Here is a 21,746-nt window from a genome sequence, read left to right as displayed (position 1 = left end):
GAGATCTTAGGCCATATTTAACCAACTATAAGTATTTCCTTATCACTACACATTATTCATCATCATATCCTCGCTCATACCTAACAAATAACAGTAGCATTGTTAGACAAAATAAGAATTGCCCTGAGTAACGCGTGGAAGGAGACTCAAATCACTCATAAAAACCCCCGTGTAACATCTTCAATGATGCGCAGGCGGGTGCGTATAGAAAGCATTCTGGTCTCCCGGTGTGGCTATAAAAGGAGCGAGACGTGCGGTGGGCTGGTAGCCCAATGGTTGATAGGCCGGGGGGAAAAAAAAAAAAAAAAAAGTGGGCTGGTAGAGGAAGCGGTGCCCACACTCATACACCATGAAGATCCTGGTGAGTACGAGAGAGGGGAGAGAGTTAGAATAGTTGTTTATTCAAAGTCTTGACGAAACTGTGGTGTCTTCTAAAACATTTCCATATCTAGGAATTGTTCTTTTATTTGAACAATTTACGACACTGGATAATCAAGAGAGAAATACTGATTCCGAGGCAAAAGTCTTCTCTGTCATTAAGCTTTGCATGTCATTAAGACAAACTTTTTGCCGAGTCAATTTTCAAGATCAAGAACTGCAATAGTCTAGTTTTCGTCCAGGTCCCGAGCTGTTATGTGCAGTACAGTGGACATGGATAAGAGGGAAACAAACTTCGTTCAACAGTCTGATCATCCCGGGTAGTACAGCTTTTCTTATAAGTCAGTGGAGAGTAAGTCAGAGAAGATGTGTGACCATGAACTGCTTTTATTTGCAGGACTGATTAAAGTGTAGTTATAAAGACGATGAAATTCACAAATATTCTCAGGGACAATTAATTATCGTTAAGTACTGTTTTTCATCAATGGAGGAAGCCTGTAATCTGGTGTATGGATTATGTCTTTTATAATTTGTATTTCCTTTCCTGGTTCATCTTCATTAAAAAGAAAAAACGAAAAGGAAAATGCACAATCATCCCATGCCGTTCTTCCTTCAGAGCCAAATCTTAGTCATGATTTTTACCTGCGGCGAAGCTGACAGGTCCATAAGTGGTACACGTGGAGAATTTTTTTCTCTCCAAGGAAAGCTCGAATACCTACTCTGGGAGAGCTCAGCGATTTTAACACGAAATACAAAGATGTTTAGCTTGAAATTTTGAGCTGAATTAACATGTCACCTGTTGCGTCAGCTGACTCAGCAGTTTGTTAGGCGATTTTCATTTTCAGCTATAAAAAGGCATTTTAGTGACTTTCTTATGAAATTCAGATTTGCTCAGCTTGAAATATTGAGTTGATTTGACATAGATGTTGCATTAGCAGATCTATGATGACATCTCTTCTCGTTTTTTTGTACGAAAGACGATACACCGAGAGTACCGAGTTTACCCAATGTTGTAAAAAAAAAAAAAAATCTTAATCATCGTTTTCTTACAGGAAAAACAAGAAGAGGGTGTGAAAAGAAGGTAATATATGATCCCTGAAGCTCGGCTAGTCATTTCTAAGCAGCTGAATGATATTGTTTATAAATCTATCTGTCTACTTGTATACCTAGGCTGCTTTCCCCCAATAAAGGGGGGATAGGAAAAGAGTTGACGGACGTTTGCATAAGCAGGCAGCTCCACCGACCGACTATATCGTTGCCATCACGTGAAGGCGTCCCCCTCGGCAGCATATCACAGGCCAAAAAGGAGTAAATAATACCGTATATAATTGTGTTCTGGGGAACCGGTGGTGTTAAGGTCCAGCCCACAACCAGAAACCTGTTCACCCAGCAATGCACTTGGGGGCCTGAAAGTAAATTTGATTGTTGCATGTCCTATTCTAGGGGAAGGCTGCTTGCGTAACAACTGACCTCCTTATTGACGCTTGTGCAGTTGATAGGCATTATTTCTTCATTGTAGTATTTACATCTTTCAGCCCAGTACCGCATTAAAATCTAAATAATGCAGTGGCCTTGTATCCCAGGATAATGGGTGAACAATCAGCCACGGGCTCCAAGAGCAAGAGATGAGCATCACGGCTATGAGCTTGACGGCGTCTGCCCGAACCTTTACTCTCAGACTATTTTATTCAGTGTACGAGAAACTCTATAAAAAGAGAGGTTAATGCACGGTACAGCCAACTCCTCCTACTCGAAAAATCTCTTAAACTGAATAAAATCGTCTGGTGTCAGCAGGAATAAGATCAAGGATACGACACTCGACTGAAGGCATCAAGACTGATATCCTGAACTGGCGAAGCGAGATTCCGATTTATTTGATACTATACTCATTTCACCTTCATACTATCATCATCGTCATCATCATCATCATCATCATCATCATCCAGCTCTCCTTTCTTACCTAAGAATGGGGTGAGGCAGGGTCCAGAGAGCAAGAAAAGCCTGATAGAAGAGTGTAACCAATACTCTGGCCAGTTAAATGGGCCACACGCTCACTCACTCATCATTTAAGCCTCCGGAGACCTAGCTTCACCCCGCAGACATAGATATCCACATTACACCGACGCGCTCCATGCCACCCCATCAGACTAAAATTGCTGGCCGCCACTGCCTCACGAGTCACGGACACAGACATGGTGACGACAGTGTGGGACATAAATACTGATTCACTTTCACCACAAAAGGAGACAGAGGAGGATGACTTTGGAAATCCACTTCGAAGTGCAGCAAACTTTTCAGATTATTATGTAAAGTGTTCATAACTATTCGCAAAAAAAAAAAAAAAAAAAAAAAGTGATGCTATATTCCATCACCGTACATTTTCTAGAATGCTGAAGAGGGACTCCAGGTGGTGGCACTTGTAACTGGCGGCTCCACTGTCCGGCTAAACAAACGTCTCTTAACTCCTTCCGTATCCCCCTGATGGAGAAATATAGGAGGGAGGGGGCAGCATCAGCCTGTAGGCCACTGGGTTCACCTCCAGATGAGTCTGGGATTACTACTGCTGTTACTACTAGCATTGTCTACTGTGGATCATAAGGGCTGTGAAATGCAGCTGAGCATTATTCGAAGGTGTTAATCATGAGTGATCGGATGTGTGGTCCATTTCACTAGATACTAAATAGTTCTTCTACTTAGTGCCTTTATGTTCCTGTCCCTGGATCCCTCCCACCCTTTGTGTCAGTGAGGAATAGCGCTGGGCTGATGATGATGATGATGATGATGATGATGATGGCTGGCGAGATCTCGTTGGAGGCCTTATTCTAAGTGGCGCTGGTCGATTCGTAGCACATCCACCGTAGCGATTTACTTTGCCTATCTTAATGTTCTCTTGTATGCTGCTTTTTGCTTAATATCGATACACGTTGCTTCAATAACACACGATGATAATGAAGGATATATTGCACGGAATAAGTAGCTCAGTAGGAGGTGTTACGAAATCTCCAAAGCCACCCACAGTACGGCCTTGACTTTGACCGGCCGTACCTGATCCACTGGTGCTTCTCCCGCGGTTCTTGTACTTCCGGTGCGGTCTGAGATGACGATACATTCATGTCAGGTGCGAACGTCCAGTAAAATATTTGTTGATCTGTAAATGTATCGAGTCAATCCTTTCAGTCCGGTGACGTGTTTTATTTATTTGTTCTTACTCTCATCAGACGATTTTATTCAGCTTAGGAGAAACTTCTCCTAAATAAATAAAGCCTTCCTTAACCTGTTCACTATGAGATTTTTTCCTAAGTTAAAATTGCCTTATGATAGCAAGTGTAAGATGGGAAAATACGTCACTGGATTGAAGGGGTTATATAAGGTAGCTTTACAGTATTTTACCACCATGTATGGGTCGCAGGGTTGGCATGGGGAGCTCCTCGGGTACCTTCCCACTTACCCGCCCGGCCCGTGATTTTAGTTTGAAAAACCAGGTCGGGTAATTAAGAAAATAATAGTAAATAAACAATTAATTAATTATATGCATATACATACATACACAAAAATTAAGACCGAGTGCTCCACACAAAGTGCGGTTCCAGTCTCATGTTCTAATGGCAGTGCTCCAGGCAGCCCTATTCAGAGCTGCCTCACTTGTCAGGTTTTTAAATTCAAGATCAGATCGTATAGTCTGATCCCACGTCTTTCTAGGTCTAGCCCTTGGTGCAGCTCCCTGCACGTTCACCGACTTTCATCTTTTCACCCAGCATAGTTCATCCATCCTTTCCACATACCCAAACTAACCAAGCTTGCTTTTGCGCATCTCATCGTTGATACTCTTGATACCAAACTGTCTCCCCAGTTCTTTATTAGATATCCTATCTTGCAATTTGGCCGCACACATCCATCTCTCAATTCTCATCTCATTACATTCCATTCTGTTGATATCATCTGCTTTCACAGACAACGTTTCTGAGGCATATGTCATTGCGCTTCTAACACATGAAGCGTACACCTTTCCCTTCAAGGGGAGTGGGAGTCATCTAATTGTTAGAACTGGCAGCAGTTCTCAGGACTTTCCCCAGCCACATCATTCTGGCGATAGTGGCGGCCTTGGCTCCACCACCGGCAAAGATGGTATCTCCCAGGTAGCAAAACTTGTCCACCATCTCCAGTGTCTCGTTGCCAAAGTTCACACTCTCAAGCCGGTCATTCAGCACAAGCTCACCCATGCATACTACACATACAGATTTCTCAACTTAATTAACTAAAATTAAAAATAGCGGGCCAGCATACACAAATAATACATCTCTTATTTACGGATTTAATTTAAAATTAATAAAACACTGTAACTTAATATAAAAAATTGTACCCATTAAAACTGACTATTTTATATAATCAAGACAATTTGTTGAGAATAAAGTTAATTTTTTCAACATTTTCTTGCCAGGAAATTGTAAAAATTACAAATATGCTGTGTGTGTGTGTGTGTGTGTGTGTGTGTGTGTGTGTGTGTGTATCTTCATATGTTATCGATGTACAGTGCTTTTTAACTTTTTATGGCACTATACATTTTGCTAGTGCATTATTTCATTATGCTTAAAACACAATGCACACTGAAATATTATTTTAGAATCTGTAAATTAATATATCATAGTTTGTGTCTTGCAATAAACAGTAAATCGATATTCATAACTACTATACTTATGATAATGTACTCATATATTCATCTTTGAAGCTTAACAGTTGGTTTTAGCAGCACAGTACACAGTTAGTCCATTATTTTGTTATGGCACAGTCAAATACTATATAAATTCAACAACTGTAAATTAATGTCAGCAGCCTTGGTTTCATCATTTCTGTACTACGTTTTTCAATCTGTAGTTCACTATTGAAAGTAATTACAATATTGTTGGGTACTCTGCCATAAACTGTATTTTGTACAAAATATCATTTAAAAGAAACGAAAATATTTATTGTGCAAGATCTCAAGGTTTGTAAAAATCCTGGGTTATATCCAGATTTTAATATAAAAAGCCTTTTCTTTTTTTTTTAATGAAACCCGAGCGGGTTGGGTAGAAAAAAAAAATGTTAATCTTGATGGGCTGTGTTCTCGCCAGTCAGGAGGCTGTTGAGCAGCTCTTCCTTGGTGATTTATTTGTTTATTACACCCTACTATTCTCTTCTTTGTTACATATGTCATTATAATACCGATATAAATTGCACGAACGGTAAACAAGATTATATTAATGCTATTTGATTTTGAGTATAGTCTGTTGAAGGTCAGAGTTACAGGGCAAAGTATAATATTTGGCCCTGGTGGGTGAAGGTGCTGCACTCTGTGAGTGCCCTTTCTTGATGTAATTGTTAATATCATTATTATTACTATTTCGCCTCCCTCTGGCAATGATCACTAGAAGCGATACTTTTCAACGTGTGTGCCTCCGTACATTTCTTACCTGTGGTCACACAATGGATTTGGTCCCAGGCTACAATGAGAGCACCCTCACGGCTCACCTTCATACCGGCTGGGGACGGAAGTATCTGATCAGCTGGCAGGGGCTGGCCTCCAAGTTGTGGGTTGTTGTTGTTTTACCTGTGCCCTTCATTGCCATTGCTTTACCTGTGCCCTTCAGTTTTTTTTTTTTTTTTTAATGCGAGAAAGAAGGAACCAAAGGCCATGAGCCCGCAGTAACAGTTCCCTCCAAGAGAAAAACAAAATACGATATAGAGCCAAATTCAAGATCCGATCATTTTGAGATGCCTGGACACACTGCGTTTGAAAGACTGGAGTGGAGTTTATTTATTTATTTATTTATTTTTCCGGGGGGGGGTTCTGAAAGTTTCTTTCACCCCCTGGCAAGCTCAGTGAGCCCCAGGCAGGGTTGGACAGAGGAGTGAGCTGGGGGCGACGTGTTCCGGGCAGATCATTTATATATATATATATATATATATATATATATATATATATATATATATATATATATATATATATATATATATATATATATATATATATATCACTGCATTCTATGAAACGAATAAAACCATACAGGGTTGCAATCACTGACTTGACTAAATCTTGCACGCTGGGTGATGTATGAACCGGTCATACACCTTGTTATATATTCATTATTTATTCATTTATTCATTCATTTATGTATCGTATGTGGAATAATGCAGTGTTAAATCCTCACAGATTGTTGTTGCTGCTGTGCTGTCTGGGTGCACAGGCAAGCCACTGGATGACTTCTTTCGCAGAGTGCCAGCTGGTGATGGCCAGTACGTCCTTAAACAGGAGTAAGTACGGCAGGCACAGACTCCCAGCGCTTCATTCATACAACTTCCTGAAGCCTAAGTATTGTATAGATGTGAATGGATAAACGTTTGTCTTAACTTGTACACCTACCAAAAATTTCAGTCAAATTAGAGTGAATATTAAAGTACGGTTTGGTGGGAAGTCAGCGCAGTTTCACATGACTAAAATAAAGCCATGATGTCCAACTGCATTGCGTTTATAGTGTGAGGTAAGGGTCGTGTTTTGGCGGCATTGGAGGCTTCGTAATTCATATTCCCCAGCTGTAAAATTTTGCATCTGAGGCCTTAACATTCTCTACTCTGTTATTTTTGTCACTTTCATGGCGAAATAATTTCCATTAATAAATTACAAGAGAATAATGGGGTGTAATGTGCAAAATAAATCAATACGGAAGATGTATTACGAACTTCAAGAGCCACTTACAGTACGGCCCTGAACCAACCACAGCCTTAAATTTCACTTTCTTTGAAACTGAGGACAGTATTCTATGTGACAGTTTTTGTTTTGTAGCATTTCTTTCTTAGCGATTTATTTGGGATATTAAACCTTTTGATATTCCCGCACGATCCTAAGGTAAACTATGTCGATATCAGATGCATTCAAATAAAGTAGTTGTGCAATTTTTTCGTGTGCATTCACAGAAACGTGGACAACTGCAAACCCAATACTACAATGTGTTTGCGGATTTCGTTGATATCCATACACTCAGTATCCCCTGTATCTAATTATTTTTACTTTATTGGGGGGAGTTGACCCCCCAAGAATCACGGGGGGGGGGTCAAGCACCTCAAATATCGCATTACGGATTAGAGTCCATTGTGCAACATATACTGACATGCCAAAGCCATGTCGTGCTTCCTGTCACTGTTTTTTGACAATTTTTAGTATGGTGAGAGGCTAACCCCCTAAAGGTGATGAATGGAAAGTTATATGTAGTGAAAGGCACCCCCTGATGTAATAGGGCATATTATAAGATGCAGATTTGAAAGATGCAACTTTAGGTTTTGGTTTCATGTCGATATAACGAAACTGAAAGGAGTCATGGCGACGAAACGATATTTTTTTTTTTTTTTTTTTTTTTTTGCTTTTTTTGTCCCTACAGCCTGGGCATTGCCCCAATTTGGCCGAAAATTTAATCAGGTGATCAGTTCATGGCCCACCATTGCTGTAATTTTAGTCAAAATAGCACGAGCACTTTTCGAAGAAAGTTGTTAACAGACAGACAAACAAACAGCCAAACCGAGTGAAAACAATATCCGTCCCCGAGCCCCTCCGGGGCGGAGAAGGGTTATAAAGAAGGGAACCCCTGGGTAGGGATCTATGAGATTCACTACCATGAGCCAAAACGCGGAGGGCAGTAGGCTTGGTACCCTTCCAGCACGATCCCTCACTCAGGAACCCTGGGAGGTGATGGGATAATGCTGCTAATATTGACTGAAGGATCGAGTGGCCGGAGCCGTGAAGGAATCATCTGTTATGTAAATAGGAAGAATGTGATGATGATTAATCAATTTAACTATAAATATCGCCGTTCTTAGCATACACAGTAGCTGTTTATACGTCATATAAAAAAATATGTGGCAACTCGCCAGTGTGTCGCCGTCAGAATCATGGTAATGGTTCTTATTACACCATGAAGTGAAATAAACGTGCAACTTACCTTTTCAGTGAAAACAGAACCGTAATAGCAGGAGGCAAAAGTTGCCATACTCATCCTTAAGGAACTATTTTTGGGAAATAGTTGTAACTGCCGTCATTATCTTATAAAAACACAGATTCACAAACTGAACATTACTCGCCGGTCATTATTATCTCACTAAATCAGCCAAAACTAGTTAACTTTTTCAATTGAGGTTTAAACAAGCATTCATTTCAAGCTTCACCTACATTTATATCACTATCCCATGTCAGTGTTGACTGTCATTTGTGCAAAATTCAATACTTAAAAAAAAAAAAAAAATCTTTTACTTCTCTCCACCATCTTTACCTGATCAATTGTTTACCCGAGCACGGGACGCTCCTGCCGGTCCTTGTTGCCCGCCACCACTGCCATCCTTGTGCGTAGGACTGGGTAAACCCTGTCCACCTTCTGCGACAGGACGCTTTGGACCAATCCCAACCTATTTAATTTGTATTCTGCCTCGCTAGAACAGCCACGGGAGTGGTCAAAACCCGTCGAAACCTGTCTGCAAACCCCACGGAAGTGTGGCTTTTGTGAAGATCTTGGTACAGGTACTGAAGCTGTTATTACCAGCAAAGCCAACAATTGAGATATGACCGATTTTTCATCGAAATTTTGTCCACTGAATCTCTTAACCATAATAGATAGTGCTTGATGGATCTGGCAGCATATTGTAATGACCACCAATAGATCGTGTATGATGTCAGCTGTCATTTTCATCATTTACCCATTTATTTATTTTAATTATTTATTTATTAATGGGGACCCCTTCAAGATCGGGGCCTTAGGCTGCAACCCAGTCATCTTAGTGGTAAATCCGCCACTGAATATGTTTAATAAATCGCTAAAGCAATGGCGCTACGAAGTCTCCTGTGGCACCTGCATTACCACCCTCAGACACACAGCCGACATATGGTAGGCGTTCACCTCTACTGTGTATTTATCTTGTTCTTCTATCCGTCTTCCATTCACTGCTTCAACGTCATAATGCAATAGGTATCTCTGAAACACTTTTTTTTTTTTTAATGTTCTGAAGAGTGTGTGTGTGTGTGTGTGTGTGTGTGTGTGTGTGTGTGTGTGTGTGTGTGTGTTACTAACGTTCACCAATTTTGCAGCCAATCCTACGAACGAGGTGTCTTGGAAACGGACTGGTCACTCGAGTATGTCAGGCCCTGTAAGTATACTGTATATCAGAATCTATATATCAACCTATCTATCTAAATCTTTTCATCTATCTATCTTTTTACCGCTGTCTTTATGTCTATCTACCGATCTATCTGCCTGTCTACCTATCTCTCTCTGTCTCTAGTAGCAGTCAATCTATATCCATCTGTGCATCATCCGTGTCTATCTGCATATCTGTTTACATGTTATATACCTACCTGTTTATTAGTTTATCTGTCTAACTGTTTTCTGTCTATAGATATGTCTGTAAGTCAATCCATATGTCTACCATGTCTGCTGAAGTAGTTTGTGTTTATTATTATTATTATTATTATTATTATTATTATTATTATTATTTTCTTATTAACCATGTATTATCTGACATTGCATCCTGTGGCCCGTGGCCTCGACTAAAGAGAAACTGTGTCTGTCCCTACTCAGTAACGTCCTCTTCCCACGACACACCACTACCCTCCAATACATACCCTGGCACAATGTCTTCACGGTGTATTCTTCTAGTATACTTGTTTCATTCTAACTCAGCCAAAATTGCCATCACTCCATGTAAAGGACTGAGCGGTGACAATAAATTAAAACTAGAATGCTAGTCACGAAGCAGTGCCTAGCCAAGGATGTGAAGTCGTAGTATTGTCTCATTCTGCCCCTGAGCTACGTGAAACAAGCTGTTAGAGGACGAAAAACTGGGCCATGTTAGTGTGACTGTACTATAGAAAAGAATATAGACAGCCAAATAATATCAGCAAAACTAAATTGCCGTTTGCCCCTTCATTACGATGACGTCTTTTTTATTCTCTTCTCGCCACCTCCAGACGATTTTAGTTCAACTTAAGATCTGCCATAACGAAGCTATTTTCCTCTTGAATCATGTGACGTGCTTTGTCGACATCCTTGCTGCCTTCAGACGATTTTATTCAGGGTGCTGGTTGACCTCTTGCAGTGAAGGGATTAATGTTAGCCCTCCAGTGTGAAAAAAATCTCCCCTTAGCTGAGAAAAATCGGCAGGTGGTTACGAGAATGTGAAAAAAGGCGATTTATGACAAGTACTTTTTGTTGAACATAGAGAATGAAAGTAATGCAAGTATAACTGGCTGGGATAAGAAAGGATGTGAGAAGAGAGGACGAAATCAGTAAGATGGAAGTTGTGGAACCAATGAAGAAAGTTAAAATGGGGAAAGCCACAGGAATTGATGGAGTGTGTGGTGAAACGCTGAAGCATGGGAGAGACATAGTAGTAGAATGAATGTGGAAGATGTGCAGACTGGCCTGGGAGGGAGATAGAGTCCCGGAGGATTGGAAGTCAGGTATAATTATTCCCCTGTACAAAGGAAAAGCGGAAAAAAAAAGTGTGTCGTAATCATGGGAGCATTTGTCTTCTTAGTGTTCTAGGAAAAGTATATGGTAGGATACTTATTGACAGAGTTAGGGAAATAACAGAGGAATTAGTTGGAGAAGAACAAGGAGATTTTAGAAAGGGAAAATGTTGTGTAGATCAGATATTCATTCTTAGGTCTTTAGTGGAAAAAGTTTCTAGAGAAGGAAAAGAAGTTGTATGCGGCCTTCATGGATTTGGAGAAAGCATATGGCAAGGTGGATAGACAAGGACTGTGGAAAGTATTAAGAATATATGGGGTAGATGAGAAGTTGTTAAAGGCCGTGAAGAGTATGTATGAGGGTGCTAAGGCTGCAGTGCGTGTCGAGAGTGAACTGAGTGAATTTTTCTATTTGAAGGTCGGATTGAAACAAGGATGTGCCATGTCTCCATGGTTGTTCAGTCTGTATGTGGATGGGATTATGAAAGAGATGTAAGGTAGGGCAGTGGATGTTGGAGCGACCCTAGTAAGAGAGGGGAGTGTTTGGAAATTACCTGTACTGTTGTTTGCAGATGATACTGTGTTGTTAAGTGAAGACGACGGGGAGCTGCAAGGCTTCGTGAATGAGTTTGGGAGAGTGTGTAGGAAACGAAATCTAAGGGCGAATGTAGGAAAGAGTAAAGTTATGGTCTGCGAGAGAAAGGAAGTCAGTGAATGTACAATAAGGTTGGATGATGAGGAAATGGAAAATGTGAGTGCGTTTAAGTACTTGGGTAGTGTGATGAATAAGGATGGAAGTTTAGAGGGTGAAGTGCTTGAAAGGGTGCAACAGTGAAGAAAGGTTGCTGGTTCCTTGAAAGCAGTAATATGAAACAGGGATGGTATACATGGAAGTGAAAAAGCTACTACATGACAGTATTGTGATACCAACTCTAACGTATGGAAGTGAAGCTTGGACCTTGTTTAAGGGACAGAAGTCAAGAGTGAGAGCAGTGGAAATGAGTTATGTGAGAGTAGCATGTGAAGTCACATGGAGAGGTAGACTGACAAATGCGGAAGTGAAGGAGTGTTGTGGTGTGGATGTGGATGTGATAGGAAACGTTAAGAGAAACACCCTGAGGTGGTTTGGACATTTAGAGAGGATGGAGAGCGAGAGACTGACGAGGAGAGTGTATGTGAGTGAGGTGGAGGGAGAAGGAGGCCAAGGATGAGATGAGGGGATGGAGTGGAGAGGTATATGAGAGAGGGGTGTGTGAGCTGGGAGCAGGGCAATGAAATGGAGGGGGGACATGGAGGGGAGTTGTTTGTAGCCACCCCTTACGGGATTAAGGCGTCTGGCAATAGATAGATAGACGTTTAGACTGTGTATGGGAGGGGGGTAATGAAGACAGTGAAAACAATGATGATGACGACAATAACGGTGTGGTTTTGTTGATGATCCTAATGAAGACAGTGAAAACAATAATGACGATGACTGGTTTTATTGATCCTAATGAAGACAATGAAAACAATGATAATGGCGATGACGGTGTGGTTCTGTTAATGATCCTAATGAAGACAATGAAAACAATTATAATGGCCATGACGGTGTGGTTTTGTTGATGATGCTAATGACAATAATAACGACAGGAATGACGGCGGTGGGGACCGTAGTGATAACAACAACAATAATAATAATAATAATAATAATAAAGTCGTTGATGCTACTGATGATGACGCTAATGATGATGGTACTGATGTAGATGGAGGAGCGAGGGGAACGACCAGGGCAGGAGCTGTAGCAGGTACCAGGTACTTCCCCTTCACCAGCTCTGAGGAAGTGAAGTTCTATCTCTACAACCAAGGAACTAAGGTAAAGTCTCTCTCTCTCTCTCTCTCTCTCTCTCTCTCTCTCTCTCTCTCTCTCTCTCTCTCTCTCTCTCTCTCTCTCTCTCTCTCTCTTTAATTCCTATCATTATTTTTATCGTCTTCCTAACTGGGATCAGGTAGTCATATCCTACAGTGCTGTCACTCTTTATCTTTTATCTATACTGTTATCTTCCACGGTTATAACAGCGAGTGATGGATTTGTGGACTATTTTGTTTGTTGTCCTACTCTTATGCTTTCCTCTCCTTACATCCCACTTATTTAGTAGAAACAATGATGATGATGATGTTTAACGTAAGGGCAATCATTATTTTTATATTAATAGTAGTAATAGTAGCAATAATAACAAAAATAAGAATAAGAATAATATTTATAATAACAATAATGAATTATGAGGATGCTAACGGTAATTATAATAACTACGATAATATTGATGGTGGTGATAAAGATGCTGCTGTAGATAATAACAGTAATGATGATGCACTCCCAGGGCGCTCCACACAGCGTCCGCGTGAGGGCGCTCTCTGACGCGCTAAATATTGCCTAGTGGACCCGTCGGACGACTACCTGCTGCGCCACCTGAACGCCAAGGGGAGTCCCAAGCTGCTTGATGGACAGTAGTACGTGGACGCCTCGGGGGAACTGTATTACCAGCCCAAGCAGGGGGGTCAGGCTGGCGGAGCTGGGAGTGTGACGGCTAAGAAGAAATAGACTTTGTGTTCCATTTTACTGTGATTCTTATCCCTTTCTACCTTCCATCCGACGACGGCATTCTAAGTCTGTTCTTACTTTTTTCAGACGATTTCAATTGGCTAAGGAACGCAGCCAGGTTGTGAAGGTGGTAATGAAGGCTGTATCAGACACACGCAGTTTGAAAAGGTCTCTGTTAAATTGAATAAATTCGTATGAGATAGAAAGAATAAAATTAAATACGTCACCGGGTGGAGGAGTTGATTTCCATGACATAATTTCTACTACATTCCTGCTACTACCACATTTTTTTTTTCTTTCAAATTAAGAGAGACGTTTAGTAGCGAGGTAGGCCAACGGAGGCTGCCTATATATCTAACATCGCCATTTCAAAAAGTCTCTCCTATGTTGACCAAAATCGTCTGGTGTAGCAAGAATACGGTAAGAAATGCGTCAGGTGGATGAAGGGGTCAACTGAGATTTGCTTCTAACCCTTTCAGCCCAAAACGTCTTTCACAAACTGAAGAAAATCGTGTGGCCTAAGTCAGGTTGAAAAAAAATATGCTTTGGGCTGAAAGGATTGATTTTCAAAGACTCTCTGTCTCTCTCTCTCTCTCTCTCTCTCTCTCTCTCTCTCTCTCTCTCTCTCTCTCTCAAGTAATAAGTCTCCAGATAGATCCCTCCCCCCATTTTTTCCCCGAAACCCCATTCTCCTATTCTCTTGGTTATAATCCCCTGTTGTTAGTTGGTGTAGGTGAAGTAGCAAGATGTATACGTAAACTATAGCTGTGGTAGTGTCAACAATCAGTGAGGCTTTACTGGTGTGTGTGCATTGGTGTGGGAATGTGTGGGTATAGTCCATCGTCTGGGCATTACTTCACCCTATGACCCAGCCTGCTTTCTCTCAACTGAATTAAATCATCGGACTTAGCTGGATATTACAAAAAGATATTCATTTTACACCAAAATGTTAAAATCAAGACAATTTTAAACATTTTTTATATGATGGGTTTCTCTGACATGGAAAAAAGTCTGTGACATAACAAAAAGGTAAAAAGTCTTGTTAGCCGCAATATAATACATAATTTCGTATTTCGTGGCCAAAGGGATCTCCGGGCGAGTGTGAAACGTGCTGTAGTTGTGTAGGCTTCAGCGTTTCAGTACCATGGCGTCCTTTAAGTCTTATTCTTTCTATCCTCAGACCAACTTTACCCCTGCCAAGGAGGGTATGTTTTTGGCTAGATTTCTTGGTCAGTCTGTCTATAGTAATATCATGGTAAAACTACTGCACAAAAAAAAAAAAAAAAGTCCGAAGACTATCAGAGGAACAAGTGATCAAGCCTGGGGCGATAAAAAATCAAAGGTCACAAGATCGAAATTGGAGATGGCGCTGCCTGAATGCTCTTGTATTCAAATGAAGAAAGACGCCTCGTTATGAAAAGATTTATGGAGACGGAAATTAGTTAAGACACTTCGTTCCAAATGCGAATAAAATTGTTTCGAGGCAGCAGCGTTAAGCTGAAAAAAAAATAAAATGAAATGTACTAAAGGCATTAGAACAGATGTTAGTGCAGGATTTGTGTGTAATGATTTGTTAATACTTATTTGTGAAATAAATCTGTTCTACGGTTAAAAGAATCCTTATACATTTATAATTAAAATAATATCACAATCTTTTTGTTTATTAATTGATCCCTTTCCGTCACGGACATCTGAAAGGTAACGTGAAAAAGTTGGAGGGAGAGTAGCCTGATGGCGGAGGACAGGGTGACATGCAGGGGATTTGTTCGTGAACACCTCCTGGATTAAGGTGTCTGGCTAGGGATAGAAAGATAATGTTACGTTTATGTGAATATACGCTGGATGAGGAAGAAGAATGGGCCGTGGAAGGAAAGGAAGAAATGAATGGGCTGGATGTAAGAATTGAATTGTGATAAAAGAAAGAGGAAATATGGTGAGAACAGGAGATGTGAAAAGATACTATAAGTAAGAGAGAGAGAGAGAGAGAGAGAGAGAGAGAGAGAGAGAGAGAGAGGAATAAAATAAAAATAAAACTTGGAAAAAGAATCAATATGCAATCCTTTGATAATTGGAAGCTGTGTTGGAAAGAAGTGCGTAAATGTAGAAATAAATGTGTAAAAACGTTAGAATGAAAACGGAAGTTTGCAAACAAACGGACCCGACAGCAGGAACATATAATGGATTTTTGAAAACTGGTGAATGTGAAGGTGAAAATTAGACCGGTAATAAACATGACTGGATATTGTTTTGCACAAAGAAGGAATGTGATACCGGAAAATACAACAAAGAAAATTACCCTGTGAAAAGGATGAGGAATGGGAAAGCAGCAACGATGAGATGTAATAGGGAAAGTGGAATGGCCTGTCTGTGGGAATTATGTAGAGAGAAAGAAAAAAAAAAGCCAGGAAATAGAGGAAATAGGCTAAGAATGTGTGCTTGTATGATTTTTTTTTTTTTTTTTTTTTTTTGTGCGTGTGTGTCCGACTCAGGGCTCATGTTTAACAGTCTGTTCCCTTAAGCCCAGTAGTTTTCCTATGTACCATACATCTTCCACATGTCACCACTTTGGCGCTAACGCTCACCGTCCATACTGAATACATGTTTGGACTGCCTCATTTAGGACTGGTGTGTTGGTATTAGCAGGGGTATTATTACCTGTCGGTGGGTGTTATGGTACATCAGCAAAAGCTGTTTTAACGAAATTTAGCTCCTTAACCCTCGTCAGCTAACCTGGGGTCTGACAAACCCCAGCTCCAAACTTTATGTTTATTTTCATATATTACCATAGCCCTAGGGATTTGTCCTCCTATCTACCTTCCTGACCAGTTAAGTAGTTTAGGGAGGTGATGGGGTTATTCCTGGATCTGGCTCTATTTTTGGTCTATAGAGCTGATGGAGTCCTATAGACCTGAGATTACCTGACGTGTGACATCATCAGGGTCTATCAGACACCAGGTTACGTGACGTGTGACATCGTCAGGGTCTGTCAGACCCCAGGTTACCTGACGTGTGACATCGTCAGGGTCTGTCAGACACCATGTTAGCTGACGTGGGACATCATCAGGGTCTGTTAGACACCACGTTACCTGACGTGGGACATCATCAGGGTCTGTCAGACACCAGTGTTATTTTATTTTATTTTTTTTATGCAAGGAAGAAGGAATTAAAGGCCAGGAGCCCACAAACTGTTCCTTCCAAGGAAAAAACAAAAACAGTACAAAAGAGCCAAATTCAAGAACTGGTCATTTCGAGACGCCTGGACACACTGCGTTTGAAAGACTGGAGATCATAGGAAGCAGGAAATACAGATAGGGGGAGACAGTTCCAGAGTTGGCCTGTTGCATAAATGAAGGACTGGCAGTAACGGTTAACTCTTGCATTAGAAACCTGGACAGAAAAGGGATGAGAGTTTGTTGTTAGACGTGTGCTATGCGCCCATTGTTGAGGTGGAAGGATGCAAGAAGACAGTTCAGAGGAGCAGTGACCACTGATGTAGCGATAGAAAAGAGATAAAGATGCAACAATGCGGGGAAGAGACAGAGGTTGAAGGGAGCCAGTATGAGGGGGGAAAGTTAATGAGATGAAAAGCCTTTGACTTCACCCTATTGAGAAGAGCTGTATGTGGGAGCCTCCAGACACATGAGACCTGTACTCTACACAGGGGCGAATAAAACCCGTATATAAAATCATCAATTGTTCAGGGGTAAAAAAGGTACGGAGTCGGCTTAGCACACCTAATCTCTTGGAAGCAGATTTTACAAGGGATGTAATATGATCTTTCCAAGATAAGTCCCGAGTGAATGAAACCCCAAGCATGTTCAAGGATGATGCAGGACTGAACTGAATATTATTAAACATTAGTGGGTACTCCTGTGGTAGATTTTGTCGGGTTGATAGTTGTAAGAACTGAGTCTTTGATGCATTAAAAACAAGATTATTTTTAACCCAGTCAGAGATACGAGCCAAGTCAGACATTAGGTGTGCCATAACCTCATCCCTTGTTTGTTGAAGTAACTGCTGAGATGGACGGTGCAGGAACGAAATGGAGAGATGTAGGGTAGAATCATCAGCATACGAGTGGATAAGGTTAGATGTACAGCTTAAAAGGTCATTGATGAATAAAATGAAGAGCTGGTGATAGGACAGAACCCTGAGGAACACCACTATTGATAGATCTAGAGAGATCTAGGAGATGAATGCTGGCCGTCTACAACAGCGGCTATAGAACCACCAGAAAGGAAGCTATAGATGAAGGCACAAATAGAAGGATAGAAATCGTAAGATGGTAGTTTGGAAATTAAAGATTTATGTCAAACTCGATCGAAAGCCTTTGAGATGTCAAGAGCAATGGCAAAGCTTTCGCCAAAGTCCCGAAAGGAGGATGACCAGAGTCTGAAAGGTAGGTGAGATGATCGGCAGTGGAGTGTCCCTGATGGATCCCAAACTGGTGATCAGAAAGAAGGTTTTGAAAGGAAACATGCTTCAAAATTTCTCTGTTAAGAATTGACTTGAAAACCTTTGAGACACGGGATGTTAAAGCAATTGGACGAAAGTTAGAGGATTGGGAACGGTCACCCTTCTTTGGGACTGGCTGAATGAGAGCAAACTTCCAGCAAGAAGGAAAGGTACAAGTTGATAGACAAAGGCAAAAGAGTTTACCTAGGCAGGGTGTAAGTACAGACGCACAGTTCTTGAGGACAACAGGAGGGACTCCATCAGGCCCATATGCCTTGTTAGTATTGACGCCAGTGATGGCAGAAAACACAGCAACTGAAGAAATGTTAATGTCAGCCATGAGGAAGTCAGAGGGGGGAAGTGATGGAGGAACAGCACTGGGGTCGTCTAAGGTGGAACTGGAGGAGAAAGTCTGAGTGAAGAGATCTGCTTTATCAGTAGAAGTAATAGCTACAGAGCCATGAGAGTACAAAAGAGGAGGGAAGAATGATGAGATAAAGTTGTTAGAAAGTTGGTAAAAAGAATAAAGCAAAAGGATTAGTTGTAAGGAAGAGGTCAAATATTTTGGAGCTCCCTCCAAGACGGTCAGGGATATGGGTACGGTGCTACACAAGCTGCTCTAGGTCATTAAGTTAGTAAAGATGTAGGCTTCTTCACCATGTGGATCATTGAAAGGAGAGGAGAGCTAAAGATGGTTGTGAACACTGAAATCTCCTAGAATGGAGATTTCAGAGAAAGGAGAAATGGACAGAATGTGTTCCATCGTAGAAGTAAGATAGTCGGAGAATTTTTCATAGTAGAAGTAGGGGATAAGTAAACAGCGCAGATATATTTAGTCAAGAGAATGACAGGAAACCTGGAGCTAGAGAGTAGAGAATTCAGAAGAATCAAGTTCAGGAACACGAGAGCAAGAGAAGTCATTGCGTAACTATACATAAGAGCCACATTTGGCTTTGAAATGAGTATAGAGGAAGTAGAAGGATACAGAAACGAGTTTGCTATCAGTTGCCTCAGACAGCTGAGTCTCAGTTAGGAAGAGAAGGTGAGGTTTAGAGGAGGAGAGGTATGGCTCAACAGAGCGAAAGTTAGAGGAAAGGCCGTGAGCGGTGAATGTTGCAGAAATGAAGAAGAAATGAGTCAGACAGTGGTTCCAGGCAGCTCGTTGAGTCGTCACCGGGAGAGGGGTGGATGGGGGGCTTTATGGTCCCCCCCCCCCGGGACTCCAAGGCATGGTTATAGTTTGACATTTTTCATTTTGATAAGGAAGTGTAGTGTGTACTGTGCATGTTGATAGTGCGAGAAACTTGTATTGGAGAGTATGCTGGCCTACTCTCTGTGTTAATGAGCCACTGAAAAGTTTCAGCAAAGGGGGATGGTCAGGAACTAGTCCCGAGGGCTGATGAAACGGGAACTCCAGGTTACCTGTCTTGTGATATCATCAGTGTCTGTCAGACCCCAGGTTACATGACGTGTATGTCCATGCATTTATATAAAGAAGGGGGGAACATGTGACAATCAATCAATCAATCATTTCCTGTGGCACCCCACGGGATGCATAGGGCCTCGATGAACTCTCTCCACCAATATTTGCCTCTTGCCATCTCCTTCAGGTCCCACCAACATTCCTCTCCTGCTTCTCTTTTCTTTGTCCTCAACCAGATTTCCCTCGGCCTACCTCTGTCTCTTCTTCCTCTAGCAGTCTACTCTGGCACATCGTGTATTAAACTATCTTCTTTTCTATATATGTGTCCCAACCATTTCCAGCGAGACAGTCTCACATATTCATCAACTGGTTCCACTCTTGTAATATCCCTTGCTCTTTTATTTGTAGCTCTGTCTTGCCACTTTTCTCCAAGAATTCCTCTCAGTATTTTGTTCTCAAATCCTAATACTTTCTGATCTGTTGCAATTGTACTGTACCATGACTCATGCCCATAAATTAAAATTGGTCTAACCATGGACTTGTAAATTTTTACTTTAGTATGTATTGAAAGCATATTATTATTCCAAACAGATTTCAACATTCCAACAGCTCGCCAAGCCAGTCTAATCCTCTCCTCAATTTCATTGTGATCCATTAGATGATACAATCGTCCCCAGATATTTAAAATATTCTACATTCCTCACCACATTATTCCCAATTGCACAATCGATTAGGTTCTCCACGTTCATATTAATAATTTCAGTCTTTCCACAATTTATTACTAATCCCACTTTTTCTCCTTCCTCCACCAGACAATTAAGCACCCTCTGCACCTCGTAAATACTTCCGTAAATCAGTACAATATCATCAGCATAGTCCAAATCCATCAGCCTCTTATTTTCTTTCCAGTTAATTCCTGCACCTGTTCTCTTTACAACCTTTCTTATAATCCATAACCAAAAAAGTAGCAATGGCGAAAGAACTCCTTGAATAATTTCTGACCTAACTTCAAATGGATCATTCAAAGAACCACCCACCATTACCTTACAAAAAGTACCTTCATGCAGGTTTCTAATAATATTTACAAACATTTCTGGTATAACATAGAATCTCATAATTTTCAGCATGTGACAATGCTAATTTTTTTTTCTTGTTTTCTTTTCCCTGGTGGTTCAACATCTGCTGCCACACATCTGTTGCTAACATTAGGATACCATAAATTTTCTTCTTTTTTTTTTCATAAAAAATATATATTTTTTTCAATTATGGTCCCATACATTTTGCATTAGATGTAAGAAGACATGCGATGTAAGTTGTGTTTCAGTGCATATTTCAATAAATGTAATGCAAGTATTTTTCCTGTATTTTTCTTTAAGCTGCGGTCTGTCAGACTCCGGGTTACCTGATTCCAAAATTATTTTGTCATTTTCATCGTCCATGCCTACAGTTGTTATTCATTTGCTGTGGTTCCACATTTTCTTACAGATAGTTGGGGCATAGGTCTATTGCACATAATTATGCAAAACATGTTCATGATTATCAGCTTTAGTCAGGCAATTGCTAAAATCAGTATACCATAAACTTTGATTTTTTTACAAAAATTCATTTTTTTTTTTTTCAATTATGGTCTCATACATGTCGCATTAGAAGTAATCGCATTAGAAGAAAAAAGAAATGCAATGTAAGCTGTGTTTCAGTGCATATTTCAATACATGTTGTAATGCTAGGTGTTTTAGGCTCGGCTTCCCGTTCCTTGAATGCCTAATGTGTAGCGGGGTTCTCTTTCGAGACCGGGGCTTAGGACAAATAAAAGAGAGGCAGGGCACAAAAACTCCAGGCAATAACCTTACACGTGTATTATCCAGTCAGACAAGGGACAACAGCAGATGTACAAACAATATTCTGGTCGGTTATAAACACTTATACCTAGATAATGTAATTAGTATCTCACAGGATACTGTTAGAGAATGCAGTGAAATAGCACTCGAGGTGGAGTATTCTGGATTAGTAGACTCCCAGGTCTCTAAGCGCGTGGAGAGGTTAGAGATGATTCTCACTAGGGGAGGGTGTAAGGCACTGGGGTCTAATTGTGATTATGGTAGTATGAGGTGGAGGTTACAGGTAGCGTGTTCACTTTGTTATTTTCTAGTTGCAAGGGACTTTTGGTTAATTATTATTACAAACTCCACGGCTTGAGTATTTCTCTTATTGCTATATGATGGTTACACTGCGTCAGTCTTTCACACTAGCACTTAGGTTCATGATTAATGCTTTAACCGTGGGTGTCATTCCAGAATGACATCGACAAAACTGGACCAAACCGTGGGTGTCATTCTGGAATGTTCGTGAATATTTTGAACACCGCACGTTTTTCCTGTGCGCAAATTGTTTCACGCAAGATTAGCTGTCGAATTCTTTCACGCCAGCCC

At 40.8% G+C, this 21,746-nt stretch overlaps 1 protein-coding gene across 1 annotated transcript; it reads left to right on the top strand.

The window, feature by feature from the left end:
- Positions 1-334: 334 nt before the first annotated feature.
- LOC145416886 (uncharacterized) lies at positions 335-13,392 on the top strand. The gene is made up of 5 exons (XM_080285752.1): positions 335-361; positions 6,566-6,666; positions 9,482-9,540; positions 12,604-12,713; positions 13,219-13,392. The coding sequence occupies exons 1-5, from the start codon at positions 350-352 to the stop codon at positions 13,273-13,275; spliced, it is 339 nt and encodes a 112-aa protein (XP_080141878.1). The 5' UTR covers positions 335-349; the 3' UTR covers positions 13,276-13,392.
- Positions 13,393-21,746: the final 8,354 nt, after the last annotated feature.

Source organism: Coenobita brevimanus, chromosome 108, assembly GCF_032717465.1.
Source record: "Coenobita brevimanus isolate Jiangsu-jjx chromosome 108, ASM3271746v2, whole genome shotgun sequence".
NCBI lineage: Eukaryota > Metazoa > Arthropoda > Malacostraca > Decapoda > Coenobitidae > Coenobita > Coenobita brevimanus.
This window is presented reverse-complemented; position numbering and strand designations above follow the sequence as displayed.